A 20,921-nucleotide genomic window follows, 5' to 3' on the forward strand; every position below is an offset into this window, starting at 1 on the left:
TGTTTCGCTTTTGCTTCCTTACGCACTATTTCCGATGCATTAACCCCTGTCTCCTGCCATCACAACTGTCCCTGACTAATAGTGTCACATTTATTGTTGAGGTTGGCTTTTGATAAAATGTCTTTATGGCTGAGGATACAAGTAAAAATAGATATTAATTCATTAATTACATCCTTCTATTTTCACTTTAGGAATGCATTTTGGTAGACATACTTAATAAATAGAGAGTAGATATCAAATATTAAACTAGCGTTATTATCAAGAAGGAATCACTTACGCCATAAAACTCAACATTTTAAAAATCTAAATGTTTTAAAATTACGGTCAAATAATATGTTTATTTGCCATTCAATTTCGGTACGTATGTATATAGGTGAAAATTACATTCCAAACACCTCCTCATCTTAGTTTGTTACAATTTGCCAGTTACGTTAGACATGCATGTAATATAACATGCACCCAATAACGTCCTGGATATGAGGGGAGAATCGGTAAAGCAGCAACACCGGTCACAGCCCGCTTGACCCAAAAACCCGGTGGAGTGGCGCAGCGACCGATCGCGCCGATAGCGCGCGACTCGGGCGCTTCGAAGCCAGGCCGCGCTGCCATGGCTGCCCACTCCACCCCAACCTACTATGTCTGCACTATTAATTAACAAGATACACTCACAAAGGCTAGCCCTCTGGAATGTGGATTGGTTTATGCCTGGAGATTTTGCTGGTTTCCAAAAACGATTGTTTGTTGACGCTTTTTTAGAAGGGTCAGAATCATTAAATTCTCATTGTAGTTTGGCGAAAGTGTTGAGGTTTTAAGTGCGTATTCCGAAAATAAAATGAGAACTCATTAACCCATTAAAATTTTTCGATAATTCGCCAACAAAAAACGACTATATACTTTCCATTACCTTATATTACCAGCCGGTGAAACCCATTGTATCTACCTATAGTAACAAATAGTAGCAATCCATTATACAGTAGCCTGTCATCGACGTAGTCGCATAAATCGGTTGCCATGGCAACAGCACAGGCTCATCTCGTATCACCTCAACACTATTTTAATTAACAAGTACAAAGGCGATAGTGCAACGAGTCTGGCATCTCGATTAGTTTGTATAGGTTACCCAAGGTCAGCTTGTAGCCTATCTGAAACTGTTTTCGTAGATGTTATATCATATTTCGGTGATATCACAACACTTGTTATTCTATGTTAGGCTCGGGGTATCGAGTTACGGGTTTTTTTCACAATCTTTAAGCTATTTCGGTTGATGTAAACTATAAGAGAAACAGCTTAGCCTTCTGAAAACATGATATGTGTTAATAATTTTAGCTGACATCTCAATTTTGAACTTTTGCAACAGTTTACTGCACCACTTTACTATAGCTAAAACAAAAATTGTTTATACCGTCGTAAAAGCCCAAGAACATAATACAGATGCAGAAATATTAAGTAAGAAACGTTCCCATTTTAAAATGCTTTATTAAGTTACTCCAGTTGCATTTTAATATCAGTGCCTACAGCAACTTTGACCTGATTCGGTTTTTCGTGCAAGAATAGTTACGAGCGTCCACTCAGATGTTTGTTCTCTCTATAGTGAATAAGTTTTATGTTCTATTTGTATGTAAGAGCTATTTTCTCTTAAATGTATTCGTTTTGTTGACTGCATAGATAGTCAGGTAGTTGACGACACTACGCAGAAGTCAATGTGCGTGCGGTGCTGCGAGTTCGATTTTTGCCTAGGACAAGAGGTTGTGTGATCTACGAATGCTTGTGCTAATAATGGGTCTGCAATGTTGATACGAATGATGCCTACAGTGATTTTTTGGTTAGTTATTTTTTTTTAACTGTGACCTGGTTATTAAGATTGTAGCGCAGCATATATGTATATCTTTACGTTCTTTATTGCTTAGTTTCGACATTATTTTTTTAATGGCAGAGACCCCTATTCTAAAGAGAGACAGCGTTATGCTTTAGATTTTAGGGTTTAGTAAGTTGGCAATTAATTAATCGCTGTTAGATTGCTGGGTCGGGCTTTAACTGGGTTTAAAAATGTAATGGTTTTATAGATGAATGTAAAATAGTGTTCAATTAGATTCGATGACACGAGTAGGTGACTGATATAGATCAGAAAAGGCAAAGCTAAAAAGAATTAATTTCTTTGAATATTATAATGTTGAGTTACCCCTTAAGAGCCAAAGTCGTCGGCAGTGCGCTGTTGCATTTCACGTAAGATAGTATAAATCCCGTGTAATAGGGGCGACCGTATTGCACAGCCTATCTGGCACATTTCCAAAGTCACTGCACTGGGAAGCCACACGACGAATTTCCTTACAGAAACACCCAATAACCGTTTGCCTGACCCGAGTTTTGAAACCTACTCGTGACTGTTGTGGATTTATGATAAACTATTTCATTTTCATTTATAAGTTGATTTTTTATTATCATGTATGCATTTATTTAAAACGTCCCTTTTTACTCTAAGTTTACCAAAAAATACAAACAGACCAAAATCACTATAAAATCCCTAGTAAATGACAATTTAGAAATATTTGTAGTCTAAATGACTAAAGGAGTAATTACGTGATGAAAATACTGCAAAATACAGAACTTTAAGCTTGTAGCATTAATTTAAAAGGCGTCTATTTTACTTCGGGAATCGTTATTGAGTGAAATGTAACTTTAAGTGTTTCCTGGAACTTATCTTAAGTCGTTTATTTATTCATCATTGGCCTTCGGGGTCGAATTACGTTCATCTCTTGTAGCTATCCTATAAAAACCTGTTACCTGGTTTATAATTTAAATTCACATGCATGCCTCATAAATCCATCTAATTATTACACATTTCGTTAAAAACAAAGTTTCAAATGAATGTTGTACATATTTTATTACGTTTCATAATCACCTAATGCGTGCACAGTTTCCAGGTAAAAGGTTGTCGTTCATCCCTGGAGAGAAGCCCGTTTCAGTATAAAAGTATACGCGCTATGTAGAGGTACCATTCATCTTTGTGTCAGGGTTTGTGGCAATCGGTTCAAATGTTGGAGCATGTAAATAACAAATAGAACTCTACCGATATATTACAGAGGAAAATGCAAACACTAGGAACTTTGCCCCTCTTGTGGTGCGTTCTGTTTGGCTCTGGACAAATGCCTGCGGATCACGCAACTATTTTTCTTGGACACTGTCAGGTTTCCCTACATCATTTACTGCTGGATAAAGAAGTAAATTCTGCATTCTAAAGTGTGTTGTTCGATAAATAGGTAAGGAACATTTTAATACTGAATCTTGTATAACTGCTTTTTCCTTTTTAATGGTTTGTCCTTAAAAGTATTATACTGTTGACCGAAATTACGTACAGTACAAAATGCGTATTTGAGTATTATGTGGAAATAGAGTCCGTAGTCATTATATTTATGCTCTGTTGCTTTGTCACAATAACGTTCACTATAGAGAAGGAATTCATTTGAGATTGACTGTGACGAAAATGTGTGATTATAAAACTATATTTATTGAACTAATACTTTCTTATTACTGTCTGCAAATTCAAAATTATGAGAAGAGTGTTCAAAACGGTAGTTAGCTGAATGCATGTCTATATAAAGAAAAAAATACCTTTTACATAGATACCTATTTTAAAAGCATTTTTCGGGTTTCTCAAATCAGGAAAGTTTCAAATCTCACACTGCACTGTTTTTCGAACAAGCTTAATTATTTTAAATTCTTAAAGCAGTTTTTGTCTAATGGCTGCAGAAGTTCTTTCTAAAAGAGACGCTCAGGAAGACTGACAACGTCTGTTTACAGACAAAAGTAATTCTGCATTGCTAGTGATGTCCTTACAAAAGTTTTCCTTTCAAGAACGGATTCGTTCCGGAGCTAAATGTGCTTTTTAAATCTCTCGAACGGTACTCTAAATCTTTTATATTTAATTGGGCAGGGTCTAAAACTATTTAATATTTTGACTTTCATAAACATTTTGAGATATTGGATATGGAATTATTGAGGATGTGACAACGACCTTTGTTTAAAAGTAAAAATGTAAGCGCTTAAAGCGAAATCGTAATCGAACTTACTTACATATTATTTAAATAATATAAAACACGTTTAATATGATACTGACCTCTATTAACAAAGGTGTGACAAAACAAACGAAATAATTGTAATTGAACGCATAAATTCAACAAATTATGAAATTTAAATGCTGTTTGGTTTATTTATGTGTAGAGAAACTTTATTTTGAAAATAAATTTAAATTGAGTTTCGTTGTGGCCCAATTAACAATAAATTATAGGCGACTATTATTGGTGAATAAATAATTCAGTTACAATCATGTTACCTACTGTTGATTTTAATAATGTACAATAGGACAATTTATTAATAGCTCAATGCTACTTTTGTTCCAATTGTACATAGTTATACAAAAAGATCGAAACGGTTTCAGTTTTCATATGAAAACTCCTTTGTATTCAAACCCAAATTGTTTCAAGATCAGCTTCGATTGGTTCAATTCTGTATTAGGGGCGATTGTTATCTGCGAGTTTTCAATAAACATGTCAAGAAGACACATGGTGAGAATGTGTGAGGGCATCGCGGCAGCGTTGTCGGGCGCGGCCGGCTCGCTCGACAGCCTGCGGTGTCCTGGCAGCCTGCGATTGGGAGGGGCGGGGGCGCGGGCGCGGGGGCGATGACCTGCCTCATCCCTCACGTCCCCAGCTTCTAAAACACATGAATGTCAACCTTAAAACCTCAGTCTTAAAGATACTTTTTCAAAATTACACAAACGTAAGTGAAGGTTTATCGGAAAAATTGTCATGCGCCATTCGCAATAGTATATTACGAGTGAGTTTGGTGTAGATTATTTCATCAAAATCGAGTTCCATTCGAATATCAAGTTGGTTTGAGCTGTTCATAAAAAACATCCCAGATTTTAAATGTGAATCTCGTAAATCATTTTCAGGCACATTTTGTGAGCTTGGTTCGCATTGTTAAATTATGATTAAGTTAATTCATTAATTTCCTTTCGAATTGAATAAAAACAGAGCTTACATACATTAATCAGATCACGGTGTAGGCGTCTTATGTTGACTGTTCTTTTCTTCCTTTAGAAATATAACTTTAAACAAAGATTTGATATCAAGTAAGTTTTGAAAAGTACATTAAATCAATTTATTTTCGATTGTCGAACCTACTTCATTCAATTATGTAGAATTAGGTCCATCTATGCTGCTAATACTAAAACGTTGGCCTGATACCACACTCACGCTTAAGTTTACAAAACACAGTAATTTTCGCCTTTCAAGGGCAAACTTGCCTCTTTTTTAATAGGAACTGTATAGCGTTCTGAGAACCCTGACGTAAGAAAATGATTAAGGCGTCAGGCGTTAGTTTCTATAGTACCTATTGTCACACGACTGTCAGTACATAAGAGTCCCCGTATTGTACCTACACATAGCTCGAGTATATAACATTTTACATGGATATTTTATTTTATAAAAGCATCAGAGTTGGCAGCCGGTTCAACTGTTCACTAGCGACTAGGAAGAGCTCGTATATGATAATGGTATCGTTTCGCGGAGCAATTTTCCTAGTTCGCAATGCTTTTGGGATTGTTGTAGCAAGTCGTTGGTTGCAGTGTCGTGTTGTTGTGGTACGTACTACGTATTAGCCAATCGGTGTTGCGAATTGCGATCGATGGAGGTGTATGTCGTGGGCCACGTGCACCGGTCGCGCCCCCCTCCGCCGCCCCGCGCCCCTCGCCCGCAACGTGACAACCGCCCGCCACGTGAATTACGCTTTCCCGATTAATCTAACCGCTATGGGCTTCTTTCATGCCTAGCTTTGTCGGCCATCCGTCTCCACCAGTGCCCTTATTGTTTTGTAACATCTAAGGATTTTTTTCTTGAAATATTTCCTTTTACCTACTGAAGTTTATATTTGTGAGTAAAGTATGTTTATTTTTTCATGTAACATTTTAATAACTTGTCTGCTAGCTTATTTACCAATGGTTATAGCCACACCTTTCTGAATGTATCTTTTCGAAAATATAAAGAACTTATACAATGTGACGCTTTAAGGATACACAAAGGTTGTTACCGTAGACCAATAACGTAAAAGCACGTGCAAGGTGAATATAAGGTACATTAGAAAAGAAAACACTGAACCGTCCCAGTGTGTATCGGCAGTGGCGGCGCGCGGGTGGCGGCGCCTCGTCTCCCGAGCCAGATTAGTGATATCCATTTGTGTTGTCGAGTCTGCTGGAGTTCGGAGCAAGTTGCCCACTCGACGTGGGAAATGTGGTGCATATTTGATGGCTGGCAGCCGTCGGCGCGCGCATCAACAATTTACGTCGTCGCTTACCTAACCGAGCCCGAGGCGGTGCTTAACTACTCGACGCCCGAGTCGATCGATGTTACCGTTTAAATCAGAATTAAGCTTCTCTGATGAAGTGTTCTGCATTGTTTGGGTACAGCTGCTCCTCGGGGACATTCGGCTGCAATATCCGAGGCGCCTGATTAATATCGGTGCTCGCCGCTCGTCGCTAGCTGCTGCAAGCTTGTTTCGAAAACGTTTAATTCTGATGTTTGTTAATTCCACGAGAGAGTTGTGCGGATTATATTTAGCGATCCGATTGACAACTTGCTGATTGAGATGTTCGGCTCAATCATCAAGTTTCACAGACTGTCAAAAGTTTAACTGATGGTGTTATGATATGCCCGCGCTCCCGCCTGACAGCCGACACACCCACGTGGGTTGCATGCACAATAGGATTCTGAAACACGCCGAGAATATATTACGAGAATGAAAATCTATGACCGTGGGTGGCGCTTGTAATTCCCGAATAGGTGTATTTTTGGAGTCACTATTCGTGAACGAGGTCTAACTTCTAACAAGATTCGGCTATAGAACTAATCCATTTACATTCCAACCTAGGTCGTACGAGTGAAAATAACTCGGGAAGTCTGTAATAGTTTTCGTTATACTTCACATGTCGAAACTTTTCACCATGTAACTATGAGTATGAACATTAAAATTCTAGCAGTTTTTAAGCTCGCAAAATCTAGTTTACAGCTGAGGCTCTTAAACTACATAATTAAAACGAACAAAACATAAACCTCACAGCAGCTATTCTAAACTAAGTTAAAATAACGTGACGTTACAACGAAATTACGTGCATTAGTCGACGCACCGCACAATTCGCGTTTATACAAACATAATTTGATGATAATGACAAGCGATATTGTTGTCGAGAAACAATTTAATGGCATGCATTATTAAATTGCGAAGCCCGAAGTTGAACAACGAGGAGATATTTTAATAAAGTTCCTGAGGGAATGTCGTGAGTGTACTGAGTACAAGTGACTTTAGTAGATAGTGATGTGCCAACTATTTTAGGCCGATTAACTAATTAGTGAATATTCCGGTTTTGGCAGCGCTGCGTACATTATTTAGTGTACTGCATTGTCATAGCCGGGCACTCGGCGGTATCTATGTCATTCGAATTTATGATAATTATAACGTGCTATATTATTCTGCGTTGTTTGTAGCTCAATTTGTTTTAATGGTTTTTTTTAAATATACGCTTTGTACTAGGGTCGTCAATAGATGTACCAGCTTTTGAATTCCCCTTGTTAAGCAAAAACTTTTCAACACTGTATCAAAATTATCCCTGTCTCTTTAAGATTATCTCCCTAAAGGAATGATAAAAATAACTTAATGATTAATACAAGCAACAGCTGACATATGTCAGCTTATATATTCAAAGATATTTTAAAAACAGAAGCGCCTTACATTTGTTTATAATTAATTCAGTCAGTTCCGGCTTAAGGACGCCTCTCGGCGCGGACCGAAAGTACGGGTTTGACTTATTTATTCACTTTGAATGTATATTCTACGTTTTGTACGAAAGTACGAGTCAGAAGAAATACATAAAATCCCACAAAAACATTAAATGTAAAAAAATGCCAAGTCTCTCGATGCAGTCTTTCCATCGTAAAAAGTTTTGAGATCTCATAGAAGCCAAGTCCTATTCAAAATATTTTGTAGTTATAAATCAACATTTAGTAATTGTATCAATAGTTTTCTTTATATTATAATTATAGTGACTTGGCAATGAGCACAAGAAGAAACAAATAAAACGGCATATTTGTAGGAGTTGAAAGTTACACACACCGCATGCGTAAACATTAATATCACAAAATTAATTTTCTTTTGGTTTATCCGTGTCGTCCCAACCGAATTTCGGCAACGGCAGTCAGTCTTAGTGTACTCTCGATTCATTTACTTTCATAAAGCGATGGCCCGTAAGGTATTCTTAATTATTGTATTGGAGCATGTAGTCGGTAGTGACCATCATGATTCACACATAACAAATAATCTGATCACTGGTCTCGTCAGTAACATTTGCACATAATTCCAGGCATCAAGCAGCTTTTAATTTGTGCTCATTGCCAAGTCACTATAATTATAATATAAAGAAAACTATTGATACAATTACTAAATGTTGATTTATAACTACAAAATATTTTGAATAGGACTTGGCTTCTATGAGATCTCAAAACTTTTTACGATGGAAAGACTGCATCGAGAGACTTGGCATTTTTTTACATTTAATGTTTTTGTGGGATCTCATTTATTTTTTGTAAGTGTATTTCTTTCTTTTTTTTTAGGTGTCATAATTTCTAGGACTTCAGCTACTGCTTTGCTTAGAACCCATTCTCTATCTCTATCTCTTTTGTTTCTTCTCTGAGACTTCGTTACTTCTAATGTAAACAAGCTTAAACTTATATATATATGCATATATATATCTACTAACTTACAAACTATAGCTAAACTAAACTAAATAACACGTAAAGTTCTCCGAATATCAATTATCACTACAATATTTTTTAGTTTCGAAATGGTTTTTCATAGACAGGTGGCGCTATCATAGAAAATTATCGAATTATTCTGAAGTACTACTTAGACTGCGCTTTGTAACGAAACCATAGCGCGATTCAGACACGTACAACGCCATCTATCGAGCGCGCATACAATATTTATCGCAATACAATGGAGTTTTAGCTTTATTAATTTAATGAATTATGAATTTTATGTATTAATTTGTATTAATGATAGTCTGTGTATTACATTTATATTATTCTTTTCTATTCTATGTATGTATTCATCCAATTGAATAGGTACTTAAACAACGAACAAAGTTAACAATGCAGTCAAAATCCATACATAATGTTCTTGCCAAACCGCAAATATAAAATTGTTTTCTATGGCATATTATTTTTTAATGTTTTTATAATTTTTCCTTTATATGTGGCTAAGGACCTATCTTGGTGCAAAATTTGAAGTTTCTAAGTCTGCTAGAAGTACCTTAGATTTTTGATGATCTGTCAGTGAGTCAGTGAGTCAGTGAGTCAGTGAGTGACAAAATGGTGTAACTTTGATCGACCGTAACTCCTAAACCATTAATTCAATTGGCATGTAATTTCGAACTTAAGCTTGTTCTAATGCCTACTATTATTCCCCGAAAAGCTAAACTCCTAGCTTTGTCCACGTCGAAGATACAGGGGGGGCGAAACAGCCGCGAATCGCTTCGAGAAAAGATGGTACGGCCGTGCCCGTTTTGCTCGAGACTTGGCAGGGGCACTGCCGTGCCCTCAGATAAAAAAATAGGTACTTATTTGAAGAAATGAAGACGGAAATAATCATTTTATTAAAAACACTATTCTGTTAATAATGCTTATTTGAATGTTAAGCAGAAACGTTTTTATTTGTTGGTTTTGCAATATCACCTAAATCACCTTAACTTAATAAAGCTACAGCGCGAGCATTTTAAACTGAAAATATTCAAATCAATAAAATCACTTTCAAATGATATTTTCCACGAGCCTTATCGGCTAAACTGACGGAAATAAAATAACGTCGGCTGGTAAGAAAAGGAAACTAAATGAATTCGATTTACGCGGCTATTGCATCTATCTTGTAGGGAAGGCAGTAACCGTTTCGATATCAGAGTTAACAAATTGTTACAAATGGTTCCGTGGGTTCCGCGGGCCGGGGTTTGTTCGACGGGCGGAACCGGCGCACAATAACATCTGCCGGCGGCGGCGGCGGCCCTATTCACGCGGGGCGATGCGGATGCGGACAGCGTAGCGGCGCGAGGCCACCGCCGCGACCCAACCTCCGCAATCCTTTTCTCCGTAACATTGCTACTAACTACGCTGCCACCGCTACGTCGTAGCGCTACGGCTTCAGGCGTAGCGTTTCCACTCATAAAAATATAATACAATTTCACAGTTTTGAAAATAATGACTTCCTTGCATGCAGCATTTAAATTAAAAAAAAAGACTGAATGAATGATTTAAAAAAATACTCTACGGATATCGTTTGACGGATAATGAAGCGTTTTTGTAGACTTTGTTAACATAATATTTATCTGACGTTGTCTAGACATATCTGTGACTTAATGATGATTTATGCGATGTTAGCCGATTTAACCAAAATAACGTTATGATAATAAAGCAGTAATTGATTCGTTTATTGTAAAAACACATGACAAAATAACATCCTGTTTAGAATAGTTTGTTTTGTATAAGCAAAATAAAAATCTTAAACCCAAGATAAAACGATACATTGGATGAAATCCAGACCAAGTACCAAAGTGGGGGACAAAGCGATAGAGGACGGATACAAATACACAGGAATTTATTTTAAACGGGTTTATCTTAGTGGAGCGCAGGTAACGGAAACAAAACGTCTGATCAACCGAAGTCGGTGGGAACCGTCTGATACAGAAGTCGGTGTAACGCGATAAGAGGATTACGGGCGGCGCCGCGCCACCAGCCTTGTTTGTTCGCCGTCTGTTTATTTTGTTAATTTTGCTCTTTATTCTAGAACGCTTTACGACTATTTTATGTAAACCTTCCTTCAATTTTGAGATTGTGTTCTAAGATTTTTGTATTTGAATTGATTTCGTTTTAATTAAAATACCGTTGAAAAGCTCGTTTCTACATGCCGAATTTGAGGGCAATTAATAAATGAATTTCTGTAACAATTTAACATACTTCATCTGTTTTATGACAAGAAAAAATAATTGACTACCTTGTTCCCAAAAAGCTAGTAAATTCATTGCCAATAAATTGTCAAGACAAATCTTAATATTTATTTGATTAAGATATAATATAAACAAGTGATAAGATCTCTATTAAACACTTACATAACGTTACACAGACATGACAGCTAGATGTTCGCGACGTTAATGGCAGCCCACATTATGAGGGAGCATGATTTGATAACCGTGAGTCGACACTTGTCCGGCCTCATCCATCAGCCGTGTCTGTAATTCCTACTAATACATTAAATACCTATGATATACGTTAACACTGCTAGTTTGTGACATTATACAGGATTTAGTTTATACATTTATGACTGTATCCAAGGAGGACAAGGATATTTGCCCTTCTCTTCGCTCACGAATAGCATGTAGTGCTAAATTGTGGACACAAAAGAACGACATTGCAAAGTGTTGTTTTAAATAGGGCCGATAAACACTGTCGACGGACTATTTGTTAAAATTTAAAACGGTATTCAAAATTTACAGGCTTCCCTACATAGTCCGGTCTAACTAGACGTGTAATCTCACAAACTTTCAACTTGTGAGTTTAGGAAACTTCACACCCATGTTTTGGTCCAATTTGAATACACCAACAACTTTTTTTAATTTTGGTTTATGGCTAAAATAGATTATAATATAATAATGTGACCAGTGGTTTTTGTTCCAATAAATATAATTTAGAGAAAAACGTCGTCCATCAGAGTCTACAGCTTAACACCATAAGGGTGTGAAGACAAGACAAGTAGCGCTCTAATGCCCTTGAAATGTACGCGGCAACAGCTCAAATTGGGTGAGATCGAGAGAGATTATAAATGACGCCCCCTATAATTATTTTTGGTTATGTTCCTCAATTGAATGCTGTCGTCAAATCGTTAACATGTGTGTTACGTCACGGCGTGTTGGCTCAATAGGATTTCATAATATTAATTACTGATGTGGAGTCGACAAGACTGTTTAAATGTAACATGAAATGTTCTACCCTCGGTTAGCTGCTTTAAAGAAAACGTTGATTTCCTATCCGATTTTAACGCTAGAGTCGGTTTTGGTAATTGGTTCATTTATTTCTTCGTCTATCTTACTTTTATGTTAATTCCAAAGTATACATAGGACTTTAAAAGATTCAGTGAAGTATCAATATTTCATGGCTATCTGACTATCACAACAGGATTACGTTAATAGTAAATTAGTCACGCAACTATATCGTAAAATACACCTTATCACTCACAATACAAACGATAATTTGCTATAAACTTAAATCGTAAACATTTGACTATCACTTACAATCATAACTCGCTGTTACCAACTGTTCGTATATCTTTAAATCTCAGAATGTCGAGCAAATATATTTACTCAAGACATACGGACCCACTGCTCCAGTTTCAGAACAAAGATTCCCCATAGGCATCGTAAATATCCGAAACTCGCTCTCCGATACTTAATATCATTTTCAACATGCCATGCGTGTATCTAAAGTCTACTATAGTACTTATAAGTATAGATGAAACAGCTTTGAAACCGTTCACACTAGTCCGCCATTCAATTAAAAAGAAACACGAAAATGTGCACGCTTCACTTACTTATATTTGATTTAATTAGGTGCTCATTTAGACGTACTCATGAATCCATGTTAACCGATTACACAACAACAGTATTCGTTATTCAATTGAAAAGGTTTATTACAAAATGCTCGCTAACATTCTATTAAATAAAAGCTCATTTATTGCAGAAAATATCACCGTCAAGAAAAAGCGCGGTTGTTTTCTCGTACCTTGTAATGAGCTTTCGTTGTAAGCCCATAACTACTTACGATACTTTCCATTCATTTTTATAGTAACCGCGAAGTCAAAGCTATTAGTTTAACAACACTGATTATTCCCGCTAACGCGTAAAACCTCTAAGTTTTTGCATAACTTAACAACGAGGTTAGTTCTGCATAATTTCTTTTGCGGAATTGTGCAGCTTTCATACAGACAACTTTTTATATTAAGAATATTTTCCGCGTGAAACTTTCCCCAGATAGGTTACCTCTTTTGAATTATTTTTGCTCATTATATTATTGGTTGCAGATGTTTGTTTATAACATATTGTTTTGTTATAAATACACAAATGTTTATAACAGTCATTCGGTTTCTCTATTTTCACGATTCTGCCGATAGATAACTTGAATTTCTTCCTTTTGAGCAACAGCTAAATCTCTTGCTTCTCTGTCTATTTGATGTACCTGAAAAATTGTCCAGGTAGTGTAAGACTTATCTACTCCTCATGTAAGAGCAAGGAATAATATTGTAGACCTGTAACTTAGTCCTAGATTGTATCAATAAACATGAACCAACTCATTAGGATATCAATCATCGATAGCTTCTTCTTAAATTAAAAAAAAATCACAATGAGTTTGATAAACAATGGATGCTTTTGTTCGGATAATCTCGGCGGGCGAGCGGAGATAGGGATTGTTGCCGATAAATCGTAATACGCGCGTCCGAGAGATCATCGAAATGTTGGTATTCGATCTTTTGCTTCGGGAAAACTATGACTAGTTGTCTGTTTTTTTATTTAAGGTTTCCAGACGATTATTGAACTTCGAGAATATTAATGACTAAGACTACGTCCGCGTTATACAAAATTAGAATTCAACTTTTAAAACCCTATAACGAAATTATAATAAAAGTAAATAAAATTAGTTGAAATGGCGAATACTTTATATAAACAAGAAAATCTTTAAGCAACAAGATTTTCCTCGACAACGTGCAAGGAAACGTGTTTCGAGACGACTGGTTAAGGAGCAGCACGTGTTTCCAAGTTATTTTGCTGATATATATATTTTTTAAACTCCTTTATTTAACTTACTGGCGAATGTTGGGCTTGGGGCTTCGCGGAAAACCGGTTACAAATTTCAAGAGCGAAATTAATTTATAATTTGTAGAGTAAACTTAAGCTTTCTTACGCTTTATATCGAAAATGTAAAAGAAGGTTTTTTTTTGATTTCAGAAAAAAACTTTTATGTAAAACAACTATAGCGATTTTTCATTGGTTGTATTGGTCAAAGATTCAACAAACGTGCAGGCACAAATGTCGGGTCCGCGTATGAATTCATGCGGGACGAGTATCAAAATACAAAGCAAAACAATTTGTCAAAAAAAAAGATAAAAGCGAATTCCAAATTAATTGGCGTCAAAATATTTGAGGCTGGTTATTAGAAGTTGGCGCTCATGGAAATATTCAGATACATTTGACTGTCTCTTTTCCAAGTATAGATGTTATTTATTTTATGTTGGGGTTATCTTGCTAGTTTTACGAACTTATGCTCAATTCTTGATATCCAATATAAGTGAAATTGTGCATACTTATATAAACTCGGTGGTACTTTCAAGTTGGTCTAATGATTTAGCCAGAAAGTGGCTTTAACAATCTTGAAAGGAGCGACGCAATCCCGATGCTTTTCAGATTGATGGATTAAACCTTACGAGTACCCTGTCTGAACACTTTTTGGACCTGGTTTCTAGTCCAACACTATACATATAACACAGATTACTAACCCTATATATACCTACACCTACACGTATGTGACAGATGGACGTATATTGCGAAAGTACAGAGATTCATCTTTGCCACTTGGCCGCCCTATAAAAGATGTCTACTCAATATCTTCACTAATAAGGTCAAGACATACAAATATGTTTTTATTACTTTTAAATGTTATATCACGAAAATATTTTTGTGGCAATTAAATACACTTTCATATTAGTTTTTTTTTGTAATTTCAAAGTTAGCATTTTATGGGCTTACTGGAAAGATGAATGAACTTCACTTCATACTTTCACAAACATTAACATTTATCACACAAAAAACGCTAACCGCGCATGCTGGTTCCATGCGGCCCAGAATAGAGAGCCGTGGAAGGATTTGGGGCAGGCCTTTGCCCAGTGGTGGGACACATTAGGCTAGAGAAAAAAAAACACACACACACACAAAGAGAATCAACGTCAACGCATGCTCATCAGTAAAGAGCATATTCAAAAAATACAAATACGTGCATTCGAACAACAATACTACTTACATTCAGCCCAATAAATCTTAGCTAAAATCAATGACGCAGCAGTGTTACACATCACACAAACCATCAACAAGCTCTCTATTACAATTAACACTTTCTCGAGAACATCCTTGTTAGGCCCAAGAGGTCTATTAGTGTAATGTATGTATCATAGCGAGTGAGTCATCCGCCATATTGGGCGCTACAATATACTTGCGACTATTAATCCCGCTTACGAGGTCAGTGGGCCGATAACCACACTCGGTAACCGTTGTTCAACTGTAAATTAGTATATAATGAAGCAGTAACATGCCATGGTAGTGTAATGTTAACAGAAATTAATTAATCTATACTTATTCTTATATTATAAAGAGGAAAGATTTCTTTGTTTGACACGAATAAGCTTCAAGACTACGGGACCGAGTTGAAAAATTCTTTCACTGTTGAGAAGCTACATTATCCCCGCTGATCATAGGCTATATTTATTTCCAAAAATACTAGGGTTCCGTGAGAAAATTGCAATATTGTAACCCAAGGTGTCAAATGATAAACCTATTTCTGCGTACGCTGCTAAAACTATTGACATAGAACATAATGATGTACTACGGGTTTGTAGATCTTTTTGATATCTATCTTCTAACCGCGCGGACGAAGTCGCATTCAACTGCTAGTTAAATATAAAGAGTTATTTTTATTTAGCTTGTATAAGTAGCTACTTATACAAGCTAAATAAAAATAACTTTTAGAATATCGCTTTGAAGACAAAATAATATACTTGGAACTTTAAGAATACTTCTTTAGTTATGTACACCTAGCTGTTGCCCGCGACTTCGTCCGCGTGGTTAGAAGATATTAGTTATAATTTATACCTGCCTTCTATCTATCTTGTAGGATTCAGTCAGCGTTTGCAATGTAAGCGCAAAAAATGTGTTTTTTTACGACCTCACATTAGAAACCTCAAAAATTGTAGCCTATGTGTTATTCTGATGTATAAGCTATATTGTGGTAAAGTTCATTCAAATCCATTCAGTAGTTTTTACGTGAAAAAGTAACAAACATCCATACATCCATACTTACAAACTTTCGCCTTTATAATGGTAGTAGGATTACTGCGATAAACGTTAACGTTGATAGAAAATAAACTAATGTATGGAGATCACAGGTCTAAGTATTGTGATTAGTCGAAGCGAATTTTCCATATATTTGAGTGTTTCCTATTGACGTTATTGATTTCAGATTGCAGACATGTATCATGGAGCCATTTGCCTTATTATCATTTCAGTTTTAAAATCAGTTTTGTTATAAATCTGAAACTGATGCTGTTATATTTTGGTGCCTTTTTTAATACGGCTAGCTATTCTTTTCAAGGGAGCAAATATATATTGGTTTTAAAGTTCTATAATTAGTGCCTTACGCACATTTTCTTGAGGAAGATAAATTTGACATATGTATTTCTACACAAGTGAAATATAGTGAGGGTCTTTAAAAATCGCTTGAATGTGCAGCAAAGACTTTTACTCGTAGTTTCGATTAGACACGTGATTTTAAACTGTCATCTCCAGCATTCGAGCGTTTGCTATTAACGCTGACGGTTGTAAAACTTAAGTTAAGTTAAGGTTCAGTTACTCTGGTTTTAACAATGCATATAGTCGGCTACAGTAGGTGCATAGTAAGTGTATTAACATTAATGCTTATAGGTAGATGTAGTATAAGCTTATGATCCCAGTCATGAGTTTAATTCCCACCCACGTGATTTATTCATACACAGCTTCGGACATCAATGTACAGCTAACCAAATTCGTTGCGAGCCCAAACTTTACAGTTTGTAAACGCATAGATAACAAGAATTGCCCATATTGTCAGTGTAATTGTGGAAGCTTAAAAATGTTCGTATCATATTCTTTTTTATGAGTACAATTGCAATGACTTTTCCACAGTGAAATATAAACCGCGGTTTTATTTTTACTAACGACAATTTCTCACTGGTTATATGAAACTTTTGTATTAAAAGTATCTTTTGACCAGTACCTATATGTGTTCTGTTATTTTTTGTTGAATGCTATTGTCTGCATACATACATGGAGAGTCACAAGTTACGATGTTCTGAAATATCTCTTTGACCACTTAAGAATATTTTTTATTTCCTGGATTTGATTTGATGGTTTAAAATGACATTAAAAGTAACGAATTATGTGGACTCATTTATGACTTAATATGGAATGGTAGCCCATATGTAATTTATACAGTGTCATCAGAGCAAAGGTTATAGATATATTTTATTAAACCATCAACGTTATTTATGCGAATTTGAATAAAACTGCTGTAATAAGTAACATACGGCATCATGAAAATAAAATGGTATCAATATTGCGTAAATTATGACTGGTATATCTTATCCATCGTAAAATCTTTTATGTTACTCCAAATAACTGGAAACAAGAATAACTTTTAATGGAATCATAATTCATGTGTACCTGGAATAATCAGCATTCAGCATACATGACATTGGGAGCGATACGTTTTGTCTTAGCTTCTTTGAAGGTAATGGTATAAGCAGCACACATAGATGCGGTTATCGAGCGACACATCGCGCCCACTCTATGATTGATTGGATATAGGGTTGAAGTCTGCCCCCTACCCCTCGCTCCTGCACGCCCCTTCGCTCGTCTCCCCGGCCGCGGTGGATCGAGCCCGGCGCCCGCTGAGACGACGTTGCTTGACATGATGTTCATTTGTTCTGATTTGTTAGACACCCGGGCACACCGCGCGCCTCTACATCCAGCATTACGTGATTAGAAAATATTATTATGACGTACCTTGCGGGATACCGCCGAAAAGTGGCCAGCTATTGTTGTTGCTATGAGTTAGTGTAACCTTTTTATAGCGAGACTTCTTTCGGAAAATATCGAAGAGTTATTCGAACTTATTTGTAGTTAAATAAGTAAATCGGAATACATAACGTTACTGTCTTTATTGTTATTTATTCTGTAGTGTTACTATACGGTTTTAGTAAACAAACAAACATATATACCTACTGTAGATTCACCTGGCATATGTCCTGAGCGGTATTATCTTATCTCCGCAATCTATAGGAAGCTGACTACACCGACCACAATCCCATACAGTTGGCTATTCTCGAACCCTTAGGTACAACAATATACATACAAATTGCAGTTACTGCTGTTTACAGCAACAAAGATATAAAAAAAACCTGAAAGAGGTTTAACATTTGCTATCGTCTCATCAAAAATGTACTCAAGTAAAATTTGAAAGGTTTGTTAAACGTTCATATTAAAGGTTAAATGCAATGTCAACGAGCTATTAGACAAACAAATGGTCGTAAAAGGGCATTGTATTGGATATTAAGCGATCGGGGAGTGTTAATTAGCACATCCCCGACTAACGTGCAACATCAATTACACACAACGAGGGTGTTACACCTTTACGTCCGAGCGATAACGTCTCTACAATATTTGTATTACATAATATTTGACGTCATTAGCACATTAATGTTTGGCATATTAGCTGCGTCAATTAGGTCGAGTTAATTAAGTTCTAGACGTGGTTTAGTGGCTGGTTTGTGTTACTAAGCGATGGAAGCTTCGATGCAATTTCATTTTGTTGACTAATTTATATTCAATAAATTAGTAGCGACTCTTTATAGTTCTTATCATATTGCAATGACTGTATGCATATAACTTAAGGTCGCATTGTTCTAAAAAGACCAAATAAAACATACCTAAACCAGTTTTATATAATGATAAAGTTATTGTTCGATAGCAACTTGTGTTGAATGGAAGACAGTCTATCTATCATAATTAGTGTTGTGCTAGATACAAGGCTACACATATACGTCTGAAAGCTCGGTTGATTTACGATGACTATTTGTTCCCTGCGCTATCGGGGGGCTTGCGCAATAACACTAAAGCATACCTTTTATACATGCGGCGCAGCGCACCGCTTAGGGCCTGATAACTAATTAATCACCAGCTTAGCAAGCGTGATTTCTCGCGAGAATGAAAAATGCTGAGTCACGATAAATGTGAAAAGGGTCGCGCGCCCGTCGCCAGCTGTCACCGAGCTCAGCTCCGTCGCAAGTCTCTATAACAGCCGAACCACACCGTTTGTAAGCTGGAGTAAGACGGAGATCACTCATTAATTAAGATTTTGGAGAAAATCATAATGATTGCAGCCTATGAAAAACATTTTTATTAACTAATTTTTTTATTGTGATGCGATTAAATAACAAAATGTCTGAAAAAATACGTAGGTTTCTACTCAAGGATTTAGAGAAACTATTCAAAATTAAACATGTGAATCTTTCTTTTTATACTTTTCTATACATTTAAAGAAAATAATAAAACTATGTTCAATTTAAAGCCTTAAACACGATTTTTAGCGTGTATGTGACATTGCCATAGATATTCGAGATAGGCGACCGCATACAACAAACCCTCTATCGAGATAGACCCGGAGCATCCCATATCGCTCCATCTATTGGGTCATCGATTACCGTTCCGTCCTCCGTTTGTAATCGCTTCAGCAAAATCTTACCCTCAACGATACTACCCACATTCTATACGTATCTAAGAAACTTAAGATATTCACTAAACATTTTTATTTTTGTGTCACAAAAACTGTGCTTTTAAATTAACGAATCGAGTGTTATGTTCCAGGAAACCTATCGTCGTTGGGCGTGCAGTACAATGGTGCCACTTTGGGTGGAAGAAGGAGCAGAGGAAGGCAGCGAGGAGGGAGGGCGAGCGCGGCGCGCGCCTGCCGAGCACGCGGCGCGCTGGCACGCGCGGCACCTGGAGCGCGTGGGGCACCTGGACAGGCGGCGCGGCGGCGCGGGCGGCGTCGTGGGCCGCTGGGTGCGCGCCGCCGCCGCCGGCCCCGGCCGGCCCATCGTCCGCCTCAAGCCTTGCCTCTCCGTCTGCCAGCTCGTCGAGCAACACTGCCCCTACTTCCTGCCGGCGGATCGCGCACCAGCATACCCCACACAGTACGCCGGCGAGCCAACGTTCCTATGTCTCGGTGAGTTATTTTCAGCTCAGTTCTTTTTCAGTAAAGGGATATAGTTTCCATCCTGTAGAGGGTTTGATAACGAAACTATTTTGTGCGATCCACAAATCTGATTGTAAGTCTACATGTGCTATGGTTGTTAACGAAATGTTGTGTAGTGAAACTTGCTACGTGATTCGTTTCCGATCGAAGTTCTAGGCATTTTGAACGTACCTGTCGAATTCGGATATTGATTTTAGTCGAAAGTATACATTGACCTACGCTAGGATTAGCCTTGTACCATTATAGATTAAATACCCCAGATTAAAGAATATACGCAGGCCATTCAATGTAATTTGCTCTGCGCAAATCGGGTACGTGAACCTTGTGCCTCGTCTTTAGGTTTTTAAATTCCGCTAAATATATTTACACGATTCCTTAATTCGCTAATGTTTTGATGTGACCTATTCTTGGTTTCTGTGATTAAAAAGAATTAGACTTTTGACGCTATGTATGAATTCGGAAAAGTTAATGCAACTCAGTATTATTTGTTATTTTTTCCACTGACTTAAATGAACAGAAATTCAAAGCTCCATTGTGTCAAAGCTTTGTCGTGAAATTAGCATCGCACTGTGTAACTTGTACTCCTGACACGCCGAGATAGCGACACTGCATTGTACTATTTAAGGCAATACGGCAAAATCTGGGATGGGAATTAACTCCGACTACATTCATCCTGCAGAACTGGTAAGAAACTTAGGTAGTGAGTATACTCTTAATTAT

The 20,921-nt window shown here is 36.9% G+C and overlaps 1 protein-coding gene across 1 annotated transcript in view; it reads left to right on the top strand.

Annotated features, from left to right (window-relative positions):
* LOC113492651 overlaps positions 1 to 20,921 on the top strand; it is a 45,636-nt gene that overhangs the window by 18,685 nt on the left and 6,030 nt on the right. The window contains exon 2 of the mRNA XM_026870235.1: positions 19,811 to 20,171. Within this exon, the coding sequence (XP_026726036.1) occupies positions 19,811 to 20,171 (361 nt within the window). The remainder of the gene's footprint in view (positions 1 to 19,810; positions 20,172 to 20,921) is intronic.

The sequence above is a fragment of the Trichoplusia ni genome, chromosome 4, assembly GCF_003590095.1.
Source record: "Trichoplusia ni isolate ovarian cell line Hi5 chromosome 4, tn1, whole genome shotgun sequence".
NCBI lineage: Eukaryota > Metazoa > Arthropoda > Insecta > Lepidoptera > Noctuidae > Trichoplusia > Trichoplusia ni.